This window comes from Equus quagga, unplaced genomic scaffold (genome assembly GCF_021613505.1).
Source record: "Equus quagga isolate Etosha38 unplaced genomic scaffold, UCLA_HA_Equagga_1.0 73442_RagTag, whole genome shotgun sequence".
Classification (NCBI taxonomy): Eukaryota; Metazoa; Chordata; class Mammalia; order Perissodactyla; family Equidae; genus Equus; species Equus quagga.
This window is the reverse complement of record NW_025802777.1, coordinates 6,815,431-6,837,205: the sequence shown is the minus strand read 5'-3', so window position 1 is coordinate 6,837,205 and position 21,775 is coordinate 6,815,431. Positions and strand designations below refer to the sequence as shown.

At 48.0% G+C, this 21,775-nt stretch overlaps 1 protein-coding gene across 1 annotated transcript in view; it reads right to left on the bottom strand.

Annotated features, from left to right (window-relative positions):
* Positions 1–5,924: 5,924 nt before the first annotated feature.
* Positions 5,925–21,775, bottom strand: part of LOC124234385 (translation initiation factor IF-2-like) — a 61,664-nt gene continuing 45,813 nt past the window's right edge. Inside the window, exon 4 of the mRNA XM_046651748.1 lies at positions 5,925–6,626. Coding sequence (XP_046507704.1) covers positions 6,623–6,626 — 4 coding nt within the window. The 3' untranslated portion in view covers positions 5,925–6,622. The remainder of the gene's footprint in view (positions 6,627–21,775) is intronic.

Here is a 21,775-nt window from a genome sequence, read left to right as displayed (position 1 = left end):
AGCGGCTTGTCATTTTTTATTAGTAGCCCGCACTAAATCCAAGATTTCAGGTTGTTTTCCAGACGGCATTGAAAATATATTTAAAATAATATAAATCTTTTAGACGTGGTATCAAAAGAAAAGTCTAGCCAAATTCTTGTTTTACCAGATCACAGACGTCTTCAACTAACACAAGGGCTTTTTTTCTCCTCCATGTTCCCCTTTGCATCCCATCTAATCCTGCTTCTGTGCCGGGTCGAGAGAAAGAATAAAAATAGTGGGAGGTGAGAGTCTGGTCCGTCTCTCTTCCGGTCAGTCCGGTCAGGCTCCGGGAACCTGGTGGGTCTTCGTGCTGTGAGCCCAGGGGCCTGGCATTCCCACACCTACACCCAGGTGAGCTGGAGGCCCCGCTAACCGCTGGGGTCTGTGCACTCCTCGCCTCATGGGGGAACGGGGAGCCATTGTTTTGTGAAGGAGAAAATTTTATTGAGCGCGCACACACCCTCAGCCTCCTGTGCCCACGGTTGCATCCTGAAGGACACACTCCCAGGAATGAAATGCAGTCGTGCTGAGCAGCCCCACGGGGCCCACACACCTCAGGCCACAGCTCTGCCCCACCATTCCCACTCCTGCAGGCACTGCCCTCGGATCTCCAGGGGCACCGTTCTCCTGAAATCGGGCTCCATGGGACAGGACTGCAGGGCGTGTTGAAAGAAACAAGCATAAGCCACTTGTTCTCTGTCACTGCTGGAGGGGAAGCAGCCACGGAGTCAGTGAGCCACTTCCCGGACTTGCTGGAAATCACGAAATGCTGAATTGCTCCATGGGTTATTATCATTATCACAGCATCTGCTGTGTCAGGAGAACCCCGAACTCCCCAAGGTGGTGCCCAGGGTGCCATCTACACACCTCCCACTCAGCACATCCATTCTCCTTCAGTAACAGCAAAGGATACATAAGGCAAGCAGGGGATGCTCAGTGCGGATTTTTCTAACAGGGCAGTAAGAAAAGACTTGCTACCTGAGATATTTCTGTAAGTCAGCGAGGCAAGCAGTTCCACATGTGGGTTGCATTATCCTCAGAGTTGAGCCTGGCTTTCTAACACACACTCACCGGGCGTCTGCAGGAGGCTGAGTTTAATAAAAACTGCAACTTCCACTAGTGCATGTAGGCAATAAAGCTCGAGCGTCTCAAGTGCTTAAGGACAGGCTAATTGCTGTATTCCTATGTCCCTAAATGAGGGTCGTCCCAAAAGACGAATGCATGGAGACGATCACCCTGCCAGCATCCACCTGGACCAGCCTGGGATGAAGATTTTGAAGCATCAACACACACATGTGTGGGGAGGTTCTGAAGCTACGCTCCAGAGGAATGCTTTGTGCAACTCAGGAGTTCCCCCGCATAGGCTCGGCCATGCCTGGCCATGGTCTCCAGTCCTAAATGGATTTATGCCCCATCCCTCCATGACACTCGCGTACGAGGAAAGCCCCTACCTGGACCCCACTGGTCTGAACCTAGAAGAGTTGCGTCAACGTGTTCGTGTTTACAGTTATGCCCTTAGATACAATTGAGGTCATTACAAAAAGCAGCTGGGTGAAGATTGCTTCTGCATTTGGGTTGAAATCACTGTCAAGGGCGGGGCTCATTTTGAGGGGGGCATGTCCCCAACTGAGGATCCAAGGAAAGATTTCTTTTTCAGAATATAATGCCATGAGGGAAAGCCCCTTAAGAGATTGCTGGCTCCCCTCTTTCTGATAAGGAATATGATGCAACCCAGTGGCTGCTACGAAGTTTAGAGCCAAATTCAAGGATAAGTCTTGGTCATGACCTGGCTGAGCTTACTAGGTCTGTTTCCTCCTCTTGTTTTTTTTTTGTTGCATTAACATCGCCATATATATTATTTGGTTTGTTTGTAGCAGCTTCCAAGCCTTTTTGGAAAGAGATGGAGTATAGCTAACTAATGCTAGATATTGCTAGCCCCATAACAAGTTGTGCTCCCTACGTCAGCAAGAGTCACCTGCATCTTCAGGTCTGGAGACGCCCCCACAGCACTGGTGGGCAGTCCCTGCTAATGAAAGTCTCTAAGACATTTGCAAATCCTAGAAATGTGGGGAGAAGGAATTCCTGTGAGCTTAATGCAAGAGATCTCTGATGTTCTGACTGAAAGGCAAACACCAACAAGTCTTGAGAATGGCGGGTTTGCCAACCCAATCCTGAGAAACGATGGGACGGACTGCAGTACTTTCTATAAGAAATGTTTTCTATAAGAGTGCACCCTCACCCCACCACCCTCCAGAATATTCATTTAAAAGGAAATCCCAGTTAGAAATTCGACATTGTCACTGATTAAAAAGAGAAAAACAATTTCTGGAAGATAATTAGCACCCTAAAGCAGAAGCATCTCAAAAAGGTGATTAAGGGGCCAGCCTGGTGGTGCAGTGATTAAGTGCACATGTTCCGCTTTGGCAGCCCGGGGTTCTCTGGTTCGGATCCCAGGTGTGGACATGGTACTCCTTGGCAAGCCATGCTGTGGTAGGCATCCCACATATAAAGTACAGGAAGATGGGCATGGATGTGAGCCAGTCTTCCTCAGCAAAAAGAGGAGGATTGGCAGCAGATGTTAGCTCAGGGCTAATCTTCCTCAAAAAAAAAAAAAAGAAAGAAAAGGTGATTAAAATATTGTGGCTTCCCTACTTTGCATGCCACCACCTAATAAGTAACCTATTGTCAACCATACCCATGAGCTGGGGAGGAGCTTAAAATTAATCCCACCCCAATTTAAGATTTTTCCCGGTAAATACATGAGGAGGCGAGAAAGACCGCATTCATCATGATGTTAAATTATCCTTCGTGTTCTGTTGGATAGCCAAGGATTCTAGTCCCGACTCTGCCCTTAGAAGTTCTGCGACCAGGGGAATGTCACTTTTCTTCCTGGCCTCATTTCCTTAACTTTGAAATCAGGGACAAGATTTAGATTATCTTAATGTCTCCTTTCAATCTGAGCCTATTTGCATCCTCATGGAACCAACCATTCCTGGAATTGCCAGCCCACGCCTTCCTAAATGGAGTATTCAACCATGTCCACCAGGGGGCGCCTGATTCACTGCAAACAGTGGCAGGGGTTCAGGACAAACTGTGGACAGGTGGGGTGACCCCAGTTTTCCCACCCAGTCCTGGAAGGATTCCAGACATCCAAGGATGTGAGGTCCTCCTAGGGGTCAGGCTAGAAACGCACCATCTCCTCTATCAACCTGTTTTGCAATTTATTCACACCTCCGAGCAGCTGGTCTGGACATCTCTGTATTTCTGAAATGTCTGGCATTTGGTAGTTTGGGGCCAGCTGCCTACGTGGGAAACATCTTTTCAGTTCGTTCACTTACGATTCCAGCGGAAGCCAAGAAATTGAGAGCTGGGTGAAGTTGAAAAAAGTCTACATCTCTGCCCTTGATTCCCGGACGCTGAGAACTGGGCAGGGCCAGCATGACCACTATGATTCAGAGTGGTCAGGGAGAGTCCCGGGTGGTGGGAAGGGGCTGGGACAGAGGGGTGTGGAGGAGTGTGCTGGTACTATTCTCCCAGGATGTCCTTTCATGGAAGCTGTAGTCATCCACAGATAAAGCATGCTGTCTTAGCCACTGCTATCTGTTGCTGGGATCTCATGCCATGTAGGAATTCTCTGGGTGTATTACACTCAGACACCAGATTCCTCTGTGCCTCCAGTCAAGCTTCTTGGATTCTTCGGGGTGTTATGTCTAAGGCTTTTGCAGAACTTCCAAAGTGCTATGGAACATGTTTGTTACCGGTTGTGCGTCCCTCAAAAAGATGTGTTGAAATTTTAACCGTTGGTACCTGTGAATGTGACCTTATTTGGAAATAGGGTCATTGCAGATGTAATTAGTTAAGATGAGGTCATTAGGGCGGCCCCTAATCCAAAATGACTGATGTCCTCATAAATGGGGGAAATTTGGACATGGACACGCATGGAGGGAAGACAGTGTGAAGACACAGGAGAAGACAGCCATCCACAAGCCAAGGGGAGCGGCCTCAGAAGAAACCAACCCAGTTGACGCCTTGATTTCAGACTTCCAGCCTCCAGAACTGCAAGACAACACATCTCTGTTGTCAAAGCCACTCAGCTTATGGCTCTGTGTTACGGCAGCCCCAGTAAACTAGCACGCCCCTGTGGAGAAGACCTCCTCTCCCCACCATCTCCTGCTCCTGGGAGCCAGAGAATAGGCCGGAGGTGAGGAGGGGAAGGATAGGCAGGGGCAGAGGGCGGTGAGCCTGAGATGGCCTCTGGGAATTAAGAGGCATCAATTTGGTAGGAGTAAAGGATTCTTGAAAGGAGGCGGGAGACCACGTTGGGAAGCAGCGATGGAGGGACGCTTACCAGATGCCCTCAGGAATCTCCCGATCCTCTGCCCTAAGGACTGCGTTTGCCCCCAGTGCCCTCAACCAGAGAGGTATCTGCTTCCTAAAGAGCAGGTCCTCAGGTCCGGTGGGGTAATTACTCTGCTCTTCCGGAGCAGGTTGGGGCAGGTGGATGTGGAAAAGCCCTCCCCCTCTCTTCCTTCTCTTTTCAGCCTTTTCTTTTCAATTCCTTAAGCTTTTCTCCATCCAATCAGCACTTCAGGAAAGCCTGCCATGTGCAGACATAGTGCTGGCAGCTGGCCCACATGTCCCACCCTGACCAGGAAAGGATGTCAGGGCACCTTCTGAACCTCAGTGTGGCATCCACACGTCTGGCTGGTCAGTGGGTAAGAGCCTCTGGACCCCGAAGCTGGCCCTGGAGTAGCAGTTGCCCATGAGAACATGGATCTTCTTGGGCGCACAGCATTTGGTACAAATATTCTAATTTTATGTTGCTCTTCAAAGGAAAAGAGGGGACCCCTTCTCTTGGGAAATTCCAAGCCACTGAGGCAAAGAGTGAGCGGTGGCTCATCCCAGGAGTGCTCCAGGTGACACAGCCATCAGCAGCTCTCGTTGTGGATCTTGAGACTAGACACAATAAGTGACTGGGCAGGGCCCAGGGGGTCTGACCCCTGTTCCCCAAGTTGGGCAGGTGATGAGGGACAGAGAGGCCCCAGGGCTGGAGAGGAGGTCAGCCCGGAAGCAGAGTGCACTGTGCACAGAGCCAGGGAAGGGAGAGTCCAGGCCAGCAGTCAGGGCCTGGCCCACCGCTGTGCAGTACTGGGGAGCCCTGGCATGGGACCCGGGAGGAAAAGGGCGTCCAGGATCCGGTGAGGCGGGCAGCTGGGCTAGGAGAAGCCCACAGGAGGCTGCAGGCTGCAGGCTGTAGATCAGGAAGAAAACATGAGACCTAAGCAGAGGGGGAGCAACGGTGAGCAAGGCTGGGTCTTCCAGGGACAGACTGGGAAGCTTACCAGCATGGGAGCAGCTGCCCTGGGAGCACAAACTAGCATCTTGGCCTGGATGCTAGAGAAGAGCTGTGTCTCTGAAAACAAGAGAAAAGCCCAGGTTTTCAGAAGTGGCCTGGCAGAAAGAGCAGTTTGAGAAGCCAAGCTCCTGAATGTGGGCACGCACTCCTGTCTGAGGTCAGGACCCAGCTAGGATGGCAGGAGTGGGAGTGCGAAGGGGAATGGGGTGGGGGGCACGAAGCTGCAGAGGAAGGAGGGCTGGGGTGAAGCCTGGGTACGGCCAGCCCCACAGCCTTGCTTTGGCGAACCAAGCATTCCAGTGGTCTTTTGCAGTGTCCCCAAAGTGATCGCCACTCCATAGACTTCAGTGTCTTAACCCAGCTCAGACTGCCTTCTCCACCTGGACAACAATCCTTTGGAAACCGTGGAGTTTAGAAAACACTCTTACTGCCTATGGATCTCGGATTGGAGAGCTGACTGGCAGTCAACCTCCAGCCGACACACGGCCAGCTTATTTGGTCTCCATCAGCGTTCTGGGAGAGAGGGACAAGAGTATGTGCTTGAGCAGCCGACTTCGAAACTGACCCACGTTGATGTTTGAGTTGCGAAAACCCATTACCAAGAAGGCTAATGTTTAGCTTTCTGCCGCCATTGATAAGAGCAGCGAGCTCAGGAGAGTCGAACCTTTTTCCCTTTCCTAAGCTAGAATAAAAATAGCTTCTTTTTCTCCATCTGCAGACAGACAAATTTGGCGCTTTATCCTTCAGTGAGTTTGATCAACTTGAAAATAGTTCATCTTTCCTTGTAATTCTAAATAAAAAAAAAAAGACCACGTTCTAACACTGAAGGGGAGCGTGTGTTGGCAGGAATCACCTGTGTTTTGCCCTGTCTCCCTGCTCCCTCTCCTACTTTCTGCCCACTATTCCATTTTGGAGGACTGCTGGCAGGCGTGACTCCTCAGGACTATAAATTCCATGGACTCGTGTCGCCATAGTCTGAGCAGACAGCGCCATAGGTGAGTAGATGAATGATCGATTCTTATTAAGTCCGAGTGCCAGAAACTTCTAAGAAAAATGGCCCCTTCTGCTTGTGGAATTGATTGTTGCTGGAATTGGGCAGCCAGGCCGACAGCAGCTATGCCACACCTTCCCCTCGGCCAGGCAGGCTGGCCCTCCATGATGATAAACAGGTGGAGGATCTGAGCCACCTGGACACTCGCCTCCTCCGTCAGATCACTCAAGCGAAGGAGCCCGCGTTGGTCTTGGTCACCTGGGTAATGCAGAAAAGGGTTGCGTGAGACAGAGACAAAATGAATGAGAGTGTTCTGGTGCGAATTATCTGAATAATAACTGCATCGGGGCTCTGGGTTGTTTTAAATTCTTTTCCCAAGAAGGGCAGAAGCCACGGGCAGGGGAGGTCTGGGAACCCGGCATCTTGGTCCCAGAGGACAACCCCCGGCGGGAGTCCGTGGGAGAAGAACTGCATGGTTATCTCAGGCTGTTGTTTGACCCTCCATCATGTCCTGTGTGGACAGAATGTTCTGGAAGAGTGAGAACACTCTTTCCTTCCCCAGCCCACTCTGCTGGGAGGCCTGCAGTTAGCCAGGCCCACCTGGCACTGGCAGGAGCCGTAAGACCGGGGCCTTCCTCGCTATCCTTCCCCACAGCGCTCGCTGCAGACGGTGCATGGCGGGCGGCGGGAGCACGGCACGATGTTCCTCAATTGAAACCAAACCCAAGGCAGATTCATGGGGTTGGGAAAATCAGTTTTTGTCCTAGAGGTGCCAGGGAAGGGGCTGACTTCCTGACCCACTTTGGAGAAAGTTCTAGGTTGGTTAGTGACGGGAGTGGGCCAGGGTGCTGGACACGAATGGCTGCAGGTCTCAGCACGTGTGCCTTGATGGCTGTGACTGCTGTGTGACCTTAGCCATGCAGAAAACATACCTGCTGGAACAAAACCCTGTGGGGAAGTGGGTGTAGGAAGGAAGGAAGGGGAGGCCTATCCTTCCTGGAGGCAACTTAGTGACGCCCCCCCCCCCGCCCCCCGCAGGAGGTGTGGAGATGGCGGCCACGCAGGTTCTGAGGGATGGGGTGCAGGGCCAGCCTAGCACATCCCATCGAAAGAACGTTGTCCCGCTGGCCCTTGGCTCATCCACTCCCATCCCACACCGCCTTGGCACCACAGGGCAGATCTCACCTCCCACACACCTCCCACGCCGCCTGCCCACCCTGGCCCAGGCTGGCCCGGGGAGAGCGGAGGAACCCGTGTTGGACATAGACATCGCCTGGGAAGGAGGGCTGAGACAAGTCCCTGAGTCTCTCTCAATCTCAGCTTCTCCTGCACGATGGGGAACAGCAGTGCCGCTTACGGTACTGTAAACCAAATGCATGAGGCACGTACGAGTCCTGCTTAGAGTTGGGGACAGACAGAAGGCCTCCCTTCAAAGGCACAAGGGGGTCTTGGCTGCACTGCTCCTTTAGCTGGGGCCCCCAGGCTTATCCTTGGAAGGTGGAAGATGGCAGGGATAAATGAACTAGGAACATCCCCTCTCAGGCCAAATTCTACCCCTTTGCCTTGCTTCTGCAACAAATCCGCATATCCCTCTTGGCAGATGGGTATCTTGGGAAGGCCAGAGCAAAGGTGACCGACAGCCCACATTTTAAATTTTAAATTAAGCTTCAAATGTTAAAGCTCGCCAGCCCAAGAGCACCAGGAACACCCTTGCAGTCAGACGGAGAGGGTATCTTGGCTTAGAAGGAAGACCGCGCAGGCCACCACAAAACTTCTGAGGGGAGGAGTCAGGAAGAGTGTAATTACAGGAACCGGCAGAGACCCAGTGGCAGGCTCCGCACAGATGGGTCTCAGGACGGTCTGTCAGTTTGTAAATAGGCAAGTTGCCAGAGCAGCATCGTATCTTCAGAACGCACGAGTCCAAGCAGAGTTGCTGGGAGATTGGCAGGTCCGTGGGCTGGTTGAGAACACAGAGCTGAGCAAGCTTGGTTTGCCGCCTGGCATGGTTTGGTGAGGCTTCTAGTCTGAGAGTCACAGCACAGCTCTGCGAGTCATGGCCTCTCTTTCAATTTTCTCTCCTCTTGCAGCCTAGTTGCCCATGGGTTCATTTTTCACTCTATCACACATAATTTTCAAAATGTTGCCACATTAAAATTATAGTGCCTTTTTCCCCCCTTTCTCCCTCCCCCCACCTTCTTCCCCTCTGGTAACCACTAATCTGTTCTCCTTATCTATGTGTTTGTCTGTCTTCCACATATGAGTGAACTCATATGATGTTTGTCTTTCTCTGCCTGATTTGTTTCGATTAGCATAATATCCTCAAGGTCCATCCATATTGTCGCAGATGGCAATATTTCACCTTTTTTATGGCTGAGTAGTGTTCCCTTGTATATATATACCACATCTTCTTTATCCATTCCTCCGTTGATGGGCAGGCACTTGGGTTGCTTCCATGTCTTGGCTATTGTGAACAATGCTGTGATGTACATAGCGATGCATAAATCTTTTTGAATTACTGATTTCATGTTCTTTGGATAAATACCCAGTAGTGGGATAGCTGGATCATATGGTATTTCTATTGTTAGCTTTTTGAGGAATCTCCATACTGTTTTACATAGTGGTTGCGTCAGTTTGCGTTCCCACTAACAGCGTACAAGGGTGCCCTTTTCTCCACATCTTCTCCTACACGTGTGATTTCTTGTCTTGTTCATTATAGCCATTCTGATGGGTGTGAGGTGATATCTCATTGTAGTTTTGATTTGCATTTCCCTGATAGTTAATGATGTTGAACATCTTTTCATGTGCCTCTTGGCCATCTTCTTTGGAAAATTATTCATATGCTCTGCCCATATTTTTTGATCGGGTTGTTCATTTTTTTGTTGTTGAGTGTATGAATTCTCATATATTTTGGAAATTAACCCCTTGTCAAATACATGATTTGTAAATATTTTCTCCCAGTTGATGAGTTGTCCTCATTTTGTCAACAGTTTCCTTTGCTTTGCGGAAGGTTTTATTTATTTTTTCTTTTGATTCCCTTGTCTGAGTAGACATGGTATTCAAAAAGATACTAAGACTGATGTCAAAGAGTGTACTGTCTATGTTTTCTTCTAGAATTTTTGTGGTTTCAGGTCTTACATTCAAGTCCTTAATCCATTTTGAGTTAATTTTTGTGTACGGTGTAAGAAAGTGGTCAACTTTCATTTTTTTTGCATGTGGCTCTTGGGTTATCCTAACACCGTTTACTGAAGAGACTTTGCTTTCTCCATTGCATATTCTTGGCTCCTTTGTTGAAGATTAGCTATCCATAGATGTGTGGGTTTATTTCTTGGCTCTCAATTCTGTTCCATTGAGTTGTGTGTCTGTCTTTCTGTCAGTACCATGCTGTTTTGATCACTACAGCTTTGCCTTTTCTTGATGATTTATCAACTTTAGACCAAAAATCTTATAATTTATAGCTATGAAAATGAGTCATTTAGCTTATCTATAACACCCCAACACCTCCACCCTCTCCCAATTTTTGTTAGTTTTATTTTATTTTATTTTTAGTTCTTCTAATGATTATATTTATAACTCTAAACCAGTAGTTCTCAACTGGGGGAAATCTTTCTGGGTGTGTGTGGAGGAGGGCATTTGGCAATGCCTGGAGACATTTTTTGGTTGTCACAATTTTAGGGGTGTTATTGATGTCTAGTGAGTAGAGGCTGGGACAGACCCCACAACAGAGAATTGTCCAGCCTGAATCCTAACAATGCCAAGTTGAGAAACAACACATTAAAATCTCTTGATCTATTAACTTGAGACAATATTGGACTTTGCATCATCTGTGCTGAAGAAATGTGGCCTCTCTACTTCATTCCATCTCTTCCCTCTCTTTCAGCCAAGTTTTCTCATCCACATTCTACTTAGAACAATAACTGAGAGTGTGGTTTAAAGGTTGGTCCTAAAATCCAAAACTCAATGAATAGTGTGTCTAACACCATGATTATGTAAATATTGATCTGAACCATGTGATGTGACTTAATCCTTGGAGAAGGACGCGTGATCCTTTGCCACCAACATGAGCCCCTCCACGGAGACAGGGCCACATGTCAGGGTCAACTGGATTCTCTTCTTACACCTCATCCTTAGCTCCAGTCATATCCCCACTTAGATTTGCTTTACATTTGAACCATGACATCTTTGCATAGTTTCTTGGTTTTGATGATGTTTTAAACTGTGTTTTTAAACGTTTGTTCACAAAAGAAGTATATTCCTTCACCCCATCATAAGATCATCCAACTTTCTTAATCATACCATTTGTTAAGAGAATCTAGTTTCCCCTTAGAGCTGTATTCCCTGAAGCCTGTTCTTCTTGGCCTAATTTGAGATGCTTGCTTCCTCGATCCTCTGAGTGGCTCTCATCCTGGAACATCTTTGCCATTTTCTCCTGGTTTAGAGTCACTGCAGTCTTGCCTTCACTTCATTGGATCTTTTAGAGCTTCACAAGGTGATACCTCCTCATGGTTAAGTGCCAGACTGGAGCCAAGTCTCGGTGCAACTCCCAGGGCCACCACATAGTAGCTGCATGACCCTGGACAAGTTAACTAATCTTTCTATGCCTCAGTTTCCTTGTGTATAAAATGAGGATTATGATGATTAACGTAACCTAACTCAGGGTAGTTGTGAGGATGAAATTAGTTCTTGTGTACTGTTTAAAATAGTACCTGGCATTTAGAAAGCCCCAATAAGTGCTGGTTATTATTGTCATTAGTTTTCTGGAGCATATCCTTAAGTAATTTTTCCAAACAGAGTATGCAGAAGGTAAAACTTTCTGAGTCTCTTCATGTATGAAATGTCTTTATTTTGCCTTCTCGTTTGATGGACAAGTTGCTAGAAATAAAGTTCTATGTTTAAAATCACTTTCCTTCGGATCCTTAAAGGCATCACCCCACTGTTTTCTAATATTCAGTGTTGCTCACGAGAAATCTACTGCAAATCTGATTCTTGTCTCTTCGTACGTGTCTGTTCTTTGTATTTGTGAGTTTTTAGGGTCTTCTCTTTATGTCTGGTGCTCAGAAATTTCACAAGGATGCATCTAGTTGCAAAACTTGACCTATCCAACTTACCCACCGTTTAGTTGCGCCTGTGTTTCTCTTCAGCTCTGATTGAGTTTTTAAGCTCTGGTAATTCCCCTCTTTTTTTTTTTCTGACAATTTCCTCCTTTCAGTTTTTCTCTTTTGCATTTTTGGAATTGCCATCTGATAAACTGCTGGACTTACGGAATTGATTCTCCCTGTCGCCTACATTTTCTTATTTTCCGTATTTTTATTCTGGAGGATTACCTTTACTTTGTCTTCCAGGCCTTTTATCAGAAGTTTTATTTATTTACTTATTTTTATTTCTTTTTTTTCAGGGAAGGATTTGCCCCCAAACTAACACTTGTTGCCAATCTTCCTCTTTTTTTTTTTCCCCCCAAAACCCCAGTGCATGGTTATACAGCTGGTTGTAAGTCCTTCTAGTTCTTCTCTGTGAGCCGTCACCACAGCATGGCTACTGACAGACGAATGGCATGGTTCTGCGACCAGGAAATGAACCCAGGCTGCTGAAGCGATGAGAACACCAAACTTTAACCACTCGACCATCAGGGCTGGCTCTCAGAGGTTTTATTTTGATAATAATGTTTTGAAGTTTCAAGAACTCTTCCTTATTCTCTAAGTGCTCCTTTTTCAGAGCAACTGTTCTCATCTTATGGATACAATAGCTTCTAAAATTTTTCTAAGATACTTCTTAGAGGTTTGGGTAAGAATTTTGTGTTGAGTTCTTATCTCTTGCTAATTTATCCATGCTTTATCAGACATCAATTATTCTGTTTGTCCTCTTGGTCCTCCTGTTTGGGGTTATTTTTCCTTTTAATGTATGGTGATCCTTGGTTGCTACTCATATTTATACACCAAAGACAGGACTGATCGGCACAGGCACCTAGTTTTTTCTGTTATTGTGTAGCTCAACCAGCTGGTTGGATGAGCTCATTGGCGATTGAGAAGCGTTTGTTCTCTATCATCTCGCCTTCTCCTCCTCTCCCCTTCTACCCACAAAGACCACTCTCTCTTCCCCTTTACAAGGACTCTTTCCCCAGGCAATTAGCCCGACCAACAACTCCAACAAGTGCACAACTACAGTGTGAGCCAGTCTACAATATCTCTGCAGGGGGATTGGCAGCATTGGAACAGACCCCTAAGGACACTGCCTTGGTGCCAGGTTATTGCATTTCCCAGGCGCCTAGTAGATACCTGTTGCCTGTCTGAAGTGTGTAGCAGCATTTTGTGAACAGGGTGTTAGAAACCCTGAAATTAATACGCCCAAGCAGCCTGTACAGGCTGCTGGTGTCTGCTTATATAATCCATCTGGATATGTGACAATATAACTGACCAGGCTAAGGAGTTCATTTCACATTGTGGCCCCTGGTGAACTGCCATGGCACAGTCACTCACAGACCTCAAAGCGGATCCCGGGTGTTGAGACTTAAGGCACTGGCATGGAATTTAACAATATTCCATAGTCCTAGATTCATGCCTGAAGCAGAAATGCGATCTCCATTTTCTTTTTTCTGCTTTTTGTATATAATGGGATCTTGGCAAACTGAGGGCTGGAGATGGATAGAACCATTCCTGGAAACCAGAGAACTGTTTCCAGCAGCCAACACATTCCTGTGATTAACATGCAAGATCGCTAGGTAGGTTTTCCACGCTCAGGAGTCTGCAGTGGGGACTGTGTGCGGGTCGTTTATGATCAGCTAACCAGTTTACTAGCAACTTTAATGTGGAATTACGTTACTGCTGAACCGTGAGGAGCAAGAGAAAGCACGCTGCTCAAGAGGGATTTCCCAAGGAAAGAGTAAAAATATCAATTGGTTTCAGTGTAAAACCAGAATGTTTTGAACTCTGTTCAGCTAAGAAATTCATAGTTGCTCTGTGTGCCGTGTCCAGGTTGACCAGTTCTCCAGCTAAACTGGGAACACCCGAGAGTGAACCAGCAGTCAGAGCTGTGTCCGTGCCTTACTTAGTTCTTTGTTTTGATTAAAAATACAAATACCTGTATTCTACTCCCAACTCCTTTATTGATTAATTCGTGGGTTCTATTTGACCACTATTGATAAGTTCTCCCATTCTTTTTTTTAAAAAAATAGATTCAGTTTAATTATTCTGGGTTAACTACATTTGGCTCTCAGTTTCTCCTAGAAATTGGAGGTTGGAGAATCCCCTTGCTGCTCTTAGTGAGCGACTGTATTCGTTTCCCAGAGCTTCCGTAACAAGGTGACACAAGCTGGGTGGCTTAAAAACAGAAATTTGTCCTCTCATAGTTCTGGAGGTTAGAGGCCCAAAATTAAGGTGTCAGCAGGCTTGCTTCCTTCATGGGGGCTCAGAGAGAGAATCTGCCCCATGACTCTCTCCCACTTCTGGTGGTTGCTGGCAACCCTGAGCTCCTTGGCTTGCAATTGCATAACACCAATCTCTGTCCCTGTTGTCACATGACTGTCTTCCCTCCAGGTGTCTGTGCCTTCACACAGTGTCTGCCTGTGTGTCTCTGTGCCTATCCTCCTCTTCTTATAATGTACATCTTAAATACATCTGCAAAGACCCTTGTTCCATATAAGGTCACATTCACAGGTACCAGGCGTTAGGACTTGACCATCTCTCTTTGGTGGGACACAGCCCACAACTACCTACCAAATCCCACAGACATTAGTCCGGTTATAGTGCAGGAAGCGGGGATCCAGGGCTATCAGACAAAAAATCCTACACCCTCATTCCAAGTTCTCAGCCCATGACTAGGACACTATTTCTAACAATAACATCAAATGACTCTAAGGGTTGGTTATGTTGAAATATGCCCAAGACCCTCTAACCCTGAGACTCAGAGAGCCCCAGGAATCGAAGCTCTCAGTCCTGGTCCCCAAAGCAGGCCATCTTATTGGCCACTAGGATGTGTGGAGACCTGCTGTGATGGTCTCCTTGCCACAGAGCCAGCACGCGCAGCCTTCCTGCTTGCAAAGCCATCCATGGCATATCACGCAGTTTCGAGCATCTAACAAAGGGCAGGATGTGGCTTTGCATGGTAGTTTGAAATGATCAAGAAAATATATATTTACCAAAATATGAGCTGAAATAGGATGTCCGGATGCTGAGTGTCAATGTACACTGGATCAGCATTTAACAACCGGGGCAACAGGCCATCAGTTTCACAGGGCTAATTTGAATAATGTCTCCAACTGCACAGGCGATGCAGGAAAAAGTGGCGCACCGATTGGCTTATAGGGAAACACAGAAATGAAGGGGGAAAGGAGAAACCAGCCCCAGGGAAAAAAAGAGAAAAGGCGAAGAGGAAAAATAAATGTACAAGTGTACCTCTTAAGCCCCGCAAATCTGTAGGGATTTGTAGCTCAGGAAAACCCTACAGTGAAACACAAATCAGAAAGTGACCAAGAGCCATAATCCACATTCCTAAATAAGTTGTCTTTTCCGGTCATGAAAAAAGAAGAAGACTGTAAATATACAATATCGCTCTCCATAGTTGCAGCTTCTTTCATTTCTTTCTTAAAATATTACAAAGCAAACAAATCCTGCATTCTAATCCATTATAAACCAGTTCCGTATCTAATCAAGTTGAAGCCAAAGCCATATGGACTGTGCAAACATAAAAAAAAAAAAGTCATTCTAAGATAAGCAAAACAGGAAATTGGAGGTTGACGATGATGAAACTGATATCCGAATGGTAATCTGAGCCGTAAAGTCACTAAACCCTTCCTGCGCCATAAACAGAGCTTCTTGGGATGTGTTTCATTTTCCTTCCCTGGAGATCTGGCCGTAGGTTGCACGAGTTAGTGCAAATCTTCCTCCCTCTCCTTCTTACCCCTGTGTCGGCAAACTGCACGGGCTGCAGGATCTGAGCGCACCAGGCGTCCCCATCTGCTCCCGCTGAGCTCTGGGTGGTCCACACTTCAGCCGAAGCTGCCGCCAAGGGAAAGGGCAGATGGATCCACCTTGTCTTCCCAGACTCTGCGGCCGAAGCCCGTCTGCCCGTCTAGACGAGGGTTCTCGACCTCGGCGCTTGTCACACTTGGCCCCAATCCGTCTTTGTTGGGGAGGGGCTGTCCTGTGCCTTGTAGGATGTTAGCCGCACCCCTGAGCTCTACCCACTAGATGCCAGTAGCACCCTCTTCAGCCGTGACCATCAAAAACGTCTCCAGACATTGCTGAAATTCCCTGGGATGGGAAGGCAAATTGCCCGTAGCTAGGAACCGCTTATTTAGAAGGAATCCTTGCTGGAAAGAGCTCAAACCACGCATTTTTAGAGAGTGTTATTTCATTAATCTTCACAGAGGGAATTAGTGATGATGCTTTGGACTTGAACGTCCCCTTCTCTATAAGGGCGCCCCTGACCACTCTGTTTACCCTCACCTGCTATTTCCATTACTTATTGACCATGGTTATTGTTTCATGTTCTTTCTCTCCTGCTAGAAGAGACGCAATTCCGGGCACATAGTGGATGCTCAAAAAACAATTGGTTCACAAATGAATGGGTGGACACCAAATTCCACGTGGCGTAAACAATGAAGAGACACGTTCTCCAGGGAACCAGGGTGCTGGGGGAGGCAGCCCCAGCGTTCACCAACTCAGCCGGGCCACAGCCACTGGCTCCAGGTCACCTCCTGCTCTGCTTCTCACCCCGAGGCACCAGTGCCCAGCGGGAGGGGAGATGCGGTCTCCTCCCCATCTCTTCAAAAGCCAGGAAGTGGGGCGGCCCCGTGGCTGAGTCATTAAGCTCCCATGCTGCCGTTCCGTGGGTTTTGCTGGTTCGCATCCTGGGCACAGACCTAGCACCGCTCTTCAAGCCATGCTGAGGCTGCATCCCACGTGCCACAACTAGAAGGACCCATAACTAGAATATATAACTATGTACTGGGGGCTTTGGGGAGAAGAAGAAGAAAAAAAAAAAAAAAAGATTGGCAACAGATATTAGCTCAGGGGCCAATCTTTAAGAAAAAGAAAAGCCAGGAAGCTTTCCCACAGCCCCTGGGAGATGCCCTCTCCGCCCCGCCTATATCTCGTTGACCAAACCCCAATGGGCGCAGACAAATCTGGTTTACTCCTCAGGTGCAGGTGGCATGCTTTCCCCAAAGAGTGGAGACCTGAGCAAAAGCACAGATGTGACAACGAGGAGGAAGAGGGCGGGTCACCAAGCAAGATCAAGCTCACCTCCCGGGCAGAAAGGATCAGGGCCTGCGCAGGTCGTGCAGCCAACAGAGTTTTGTCCTGAGCAGCCTGTGTCCCTCTCTGGGCCCTGCCCCTCTGGCTGCCCTTTCATCTTAGTGCCCATCCATGTACTCTTCCACAGGGCCGGGGGGCCAGTGGTCACTAACCCTGACCCTCAAGTAGCAATGACTCATGGTGTTATCTTTCTCTGGGGACATCAGGACTTTCCTGGGAGCCTGAATGTCTTAAAAGTCTTTCATATCCAAAGGAATTAATTTCTAATGGCCAAACATCGGATTAGTGAGTACAATACATAAGGACAAGAGAATTCTCTGGGTGTCCCTCAAAGCACCCCTTGAAGGCCCAGCCTCCTCTACCCCTTCATTAAGTTGGTGCAGAATCCCTGCTCTCTGTGGTCAAGTTCTCTGATGCCTCTCCGGGCCCCATCACTGCCTTCTTCCCACAGCACCCCAATGCCTGGCCCACAGGAGGCACCCAAGATCTTTCAAGGGAATGGACCAACTCCCTTTTCTGGAGTCAAAGTTTTCTAGTGCAGTATATCATAAGACATGAGAAGTTAGTTTTTCCTGCTGTTTCTAGGATGTGCGGTACCTTGCTAGAACCCTCTGCCCTATGGCTGGTAGGAGACAGGATCTGAAACCTTGGAATAATCCAGATCCCTATCACCAAGGCCCCTTCCATCCGTGTAGAAGGGCAGCGGTGTCCACGAGGAGGCTGACAACTTGAATCCTTGTCCTGGGAGCTATCTAGTCCCCTTCCCCAGGCACCCAGACCAACTGGAGAAGGTGCTCTTGCCAGAAGATGTGGACAGTGACAGAGCCTTGGCTGAGGACTGGTGAAGGCCCATCAACACAGAGCAAGCAGGCCTGCATTGTTCCAGCTGAGAAAGCACCCCAGGCTTCTGGCAGATGCTGGGCCCAAGCAGTGTAGTAAGACAGCTTCCAGTGGAAGCTAACTTTTCCCACAAAGTTAGCTTCCTAACTACCTGAGCGTACTAATCAGGGTTCTCCAGAGAAATGGAACCAATAGGATGAGTGTATGTGTCTATGTGTGTGTCTAGGTGTGTGGCTATATATACACAGAGAGAGAGAGAGAGATTATAAGGAGTTGGCTCAGCCAATTATGGAGGCTGAGAAGTCCCATGATCTACACTTGGCAACCTGGAGACCCAGGAGAGCCAATGGTGTGAGTTCCAGTCCGAAAGCTGGCAGGCTCAAGACCCAAGAAGAGCCTCCATTTCCTTCAAGTCCAAAGGCAGGAAAAGACCCAGCTCAAGACGGTCAGGCAGGAGGAGGTCCCTCTTATTCGTGGGAGGCTCAGCCTTTTTGTTCTACTCAGCCCTTCAACTGATTGGATGAGGCCCACCCACATTAGGGAGAGCCATCTGCTTTACTCAGTCTACCTATTAAAATGTTAATGTCACTCAAAAACACCCTCAAACACCCAGAATAATGTTTGACCAAATAAATATCTGGGTGCCACATGGCCCAGTCAAGTCCACATATAAAATTAACCATCATACTCCGTGACCTCGGGCAAGGCAGCCTCAGTCTATTCATCTATAAAGTGGGGATAATGACACTCACTTCAGGGGCTGTTGGGGATTAAATGAGATGGTAGGCATGTAGTACCTGGCATCTGATAGGCATGCAGCAAACACTCTTTCCCTGTCCTGCCCTGCCCTGTTTTCTCCCAATAGGGCATCCACAGCATCTCCTCTGATGGAGCTCTCTGCTGTGTGGACCCCTTGGGCCCAGGCCTACACTGCTCTGCAGCTGACCTGAGGGCCTGATCTTAGCAGCTTCTCCTGTTTTTCCCTGAGGCCTGGGTTCATGGTAACAGTCCCAACATGCCACCTTGGCTGCCCAGCTTGTGAGGTCAGGCCACCCAACCTCTGGCCAGCACCCTGGGCTCATGTGCAGCTGGACATAAAGTGGAGCTCCTTCTGCCACCCTGGGACATCCAAAGGTGCCTGCCTTTCCTGGTCCAGGTACTTCTTGTCCTTCTGTAAGCATCTCCATCTGAGGGAAAGTCTGGTATCAATCTGGTAAACTCTGTATGTCATGCATACGTGTTCTTTCTAGACCATGTCGGCTCTTGTCCTAGTGCACGTCTTCTCTGTCTGTGGGATAAAGCTAAGCCCTTGTGACTTTACACTGCAGAGGTTTATGCGTTCCGGGTGGCTTGGGCAGCTCGGCTCCACACGGTCACTCAGGAACCCAGGTTCCTTGTCATGTGTCCTCGCTCATCCTCTCTGGCTTTCTCATTGTCTACGTGACTGAAGCTGAGTTGCACCAAGTCTGGATTCCAGCCAGTGGGAAGGGGGAGCATATGGAGGACATGAGAACTGTGCAGGGATCCTGGCGCCAGACCCAGAAAAAGCACCGATGCCCCCACTCACACTCTATTAGCAGGAACTGAGTCCCACAGCCGCCTCGCTGCAAGAACGTTGGGAGGTCCAGGAAGAAGGGAGACTCAATTCTGGTGGCCAGCTGGTGGCCATCCTCACCGCCCTTCTCTTACTCTTTTCCTGAGTGCCGGGCCCGCCTGGAAAGAGGGACGGTGCCATGTGGCTGTGTGTTGTGTCCCTGAGAGGCAGCTACACCGCTAGGGACCTGGGAGGAAAGACGGGCCTGCTCATGACATGGCGGCTGTGTGGCTGCATGACCAGCACCCTGGTCTAGGGTTTCTCCAGCTGAGAAATAATAATGATGAACACAAAATTATAAATAAATTAGTATTTCTTAAGAAATAAGAAACAATAAAAAAATGACGCCAAACCATTATTTAGTCGTGAGACATTTAAATCCACTTCCACTTCCTTAGATCTCTCTCCCCTCTCTCTCTCTATCTTATCCAGTTCTGTATACATACACTCTCTCTCTCAATATATCCTATTGGTTCTGTCTCTCTGGACAACCTTAATGCAGGTGTCATTTCTATTTCGAAACTGCCCTCCAAATTAAAGAGACAACTGATGTGGAGTCTTGATGATAAATTGTGGCTACTCATTGATAAACATTTTCTTGTTCTGTAAGTTTAAAAAATTATCTTTATTTTCTTCTTACGACCCTCAGTCGGCCACCAATGAACTAAAAATTTTTCTCCTCTTGAACGGCACACCCGAAATTGTTCTCCTAAAGCTTCCTTCTAGATTCAAATGCCTGGCAAACTTCGCAGTCACACTCATGTTCCAGTTTGGCAAGGAAAACGAATAAGATCACACCCAACTTCCAATGTTTGGTCTAATTCAGTGTGACATCATATGTATATCTGAGTATCCCCCATTTAAACTTTTTTTAAAGTTTAGCCAGAACTGCATAAACACGGTCAATTCACTTTGAAAACCTTCTCCTCGACTGCTGTGCATTAACTCTGTTCCCTCTGAAATGCGCTCTGACGCTGCAAAGAGCATCCGCCCCCTTGATGCCGTGTCCCGGGAAGCAGGGGACCGTCTGGGGATGCTCACAGCTGGCCACCCAGCCTCTGCCCTCAGGGCTCCAGAAAATTCCAGAGCCTGGACCTGGCCTCTGATCTGGGGCGAAATGGAGAAGAGAGTGGATGAGGGCCCCTCCCTCCCGGGGGCTCCGGGAATCAGCCTTTTCCCGCTCTTGTGAAGCCGTCCACGGGAATTCCCATCGGAACACCACTTGTCACACTGGGACTAGTTGCATTTTCTTTTTTCCATTTTGGCTTTGCCATTGCAAAGAACTGACTTTGTCCTACGGACTCCTCTGCTTTGTTCTCTGTCGTCCTCACAGGGAAGGGCCCGTAGCGGGTTACAGAAGGCAACGTGGGGCTCCTTACGCCCCGCTGGGCTGCTGAGCCTTGCCAGACCGACTGCCATCTGCTTGACCCTTCCCTTCCCCGGCTGGCAGACCCTGCTGCTGCTCAGGTTGAGAATGTCCACTCTCGCCATCCCCATGTGCAGCAGATGTGAAAGGCTTACAGAGTGAGTACCCAGCCTGCCAGGACCAGGACAATACAGACACAGCCAAGCAAGAAGTAGTGTTCATTACTCTGTCAGCATTTACTAACCACCTCCTGTGTACCAGGACCTGTGCTGGGCGCCAAGGAACCACAGCCCCTGCCCTCCGGGAGGGGACAAGTCATGAATCATATTTATTTGGGGCTACTTAATAGTCTCAGAGTCTTTTCACAGAGCAAAGATTCAATAAAGATTTTAAACGGTGTGTGTGTGAGTGAGAACAAGAGAGAAAGAGGGAGAGAAAGAGACAGTCAGCTCTTGACAAGCCCGGTAGGAAGCATTAAAAAAAAAACCTCCATCATTAGTTTCTCCAACAACCATCTCAAACACATCATTAGGGAGGAAAAACAACTCATTTTTCTCTTGAGGGTCAGTACAGTATTGTTTTTCAATGTTTCGAACCCATAAACAAACATTCCCATTTATAAAACCCCATTTCACTCAAGAAATCGTCTGTCTTCATCTCAAAGGCACATTTATGCTTTTTGGTCGGAAAAAAAGAAAAACACTAAACAGACTTTAGTGACCATCTCATCAACCCTGAGAGGACAGAGGGGCTCAGCTTTCAGACCTTATCAATGTTGGAAACAGTTCCTGCTCGAATGTTATCTGATAGCATCTAAGGGGCACAGGAAATGCCGTCAGCCACGCACAATAGGAGGGGAGGTAATGGGAAAGGAGAAGGCTCATGAAGGAAATTTCAAGCAGGAAAAGTTGAGTAAAATCCTTCATTGTCAACGTGAAATAGTGGATTTCATTGAAAGTGAAAGAACGGATTAATAACAGCCTTGCAAGCAGTCCGAAGTGAGGGACCCTCCTTTCCACTGAGAGACTCTGTTTATTTATGTAATTCCACACCAGCGAGAGAGCTCCCCAAATAGTTTATTTTAGGAGCACACCCCAAGAACGCTAACTGAATTACCTTTCCCCTAACCTGCCCCAAATTTACTTCTTTACTGACTGTTTTCTTAACTCTGTAAGGTCAAAACTCCATTCATAGCCAGGGATGACCCACAGGCTCAAAATGCCTCCATCATAAGCCTCACTGGCAGCACAATTTTACTCTTGTTCCAAACCCGCTCTTCGAGTGCTGCTGCAGAAGTGTCTTGGCAAGCTTGCTCTGCCCCGTTGCGGTTCCAGAGTGTAGGTGGAAGGCACTTTTACAG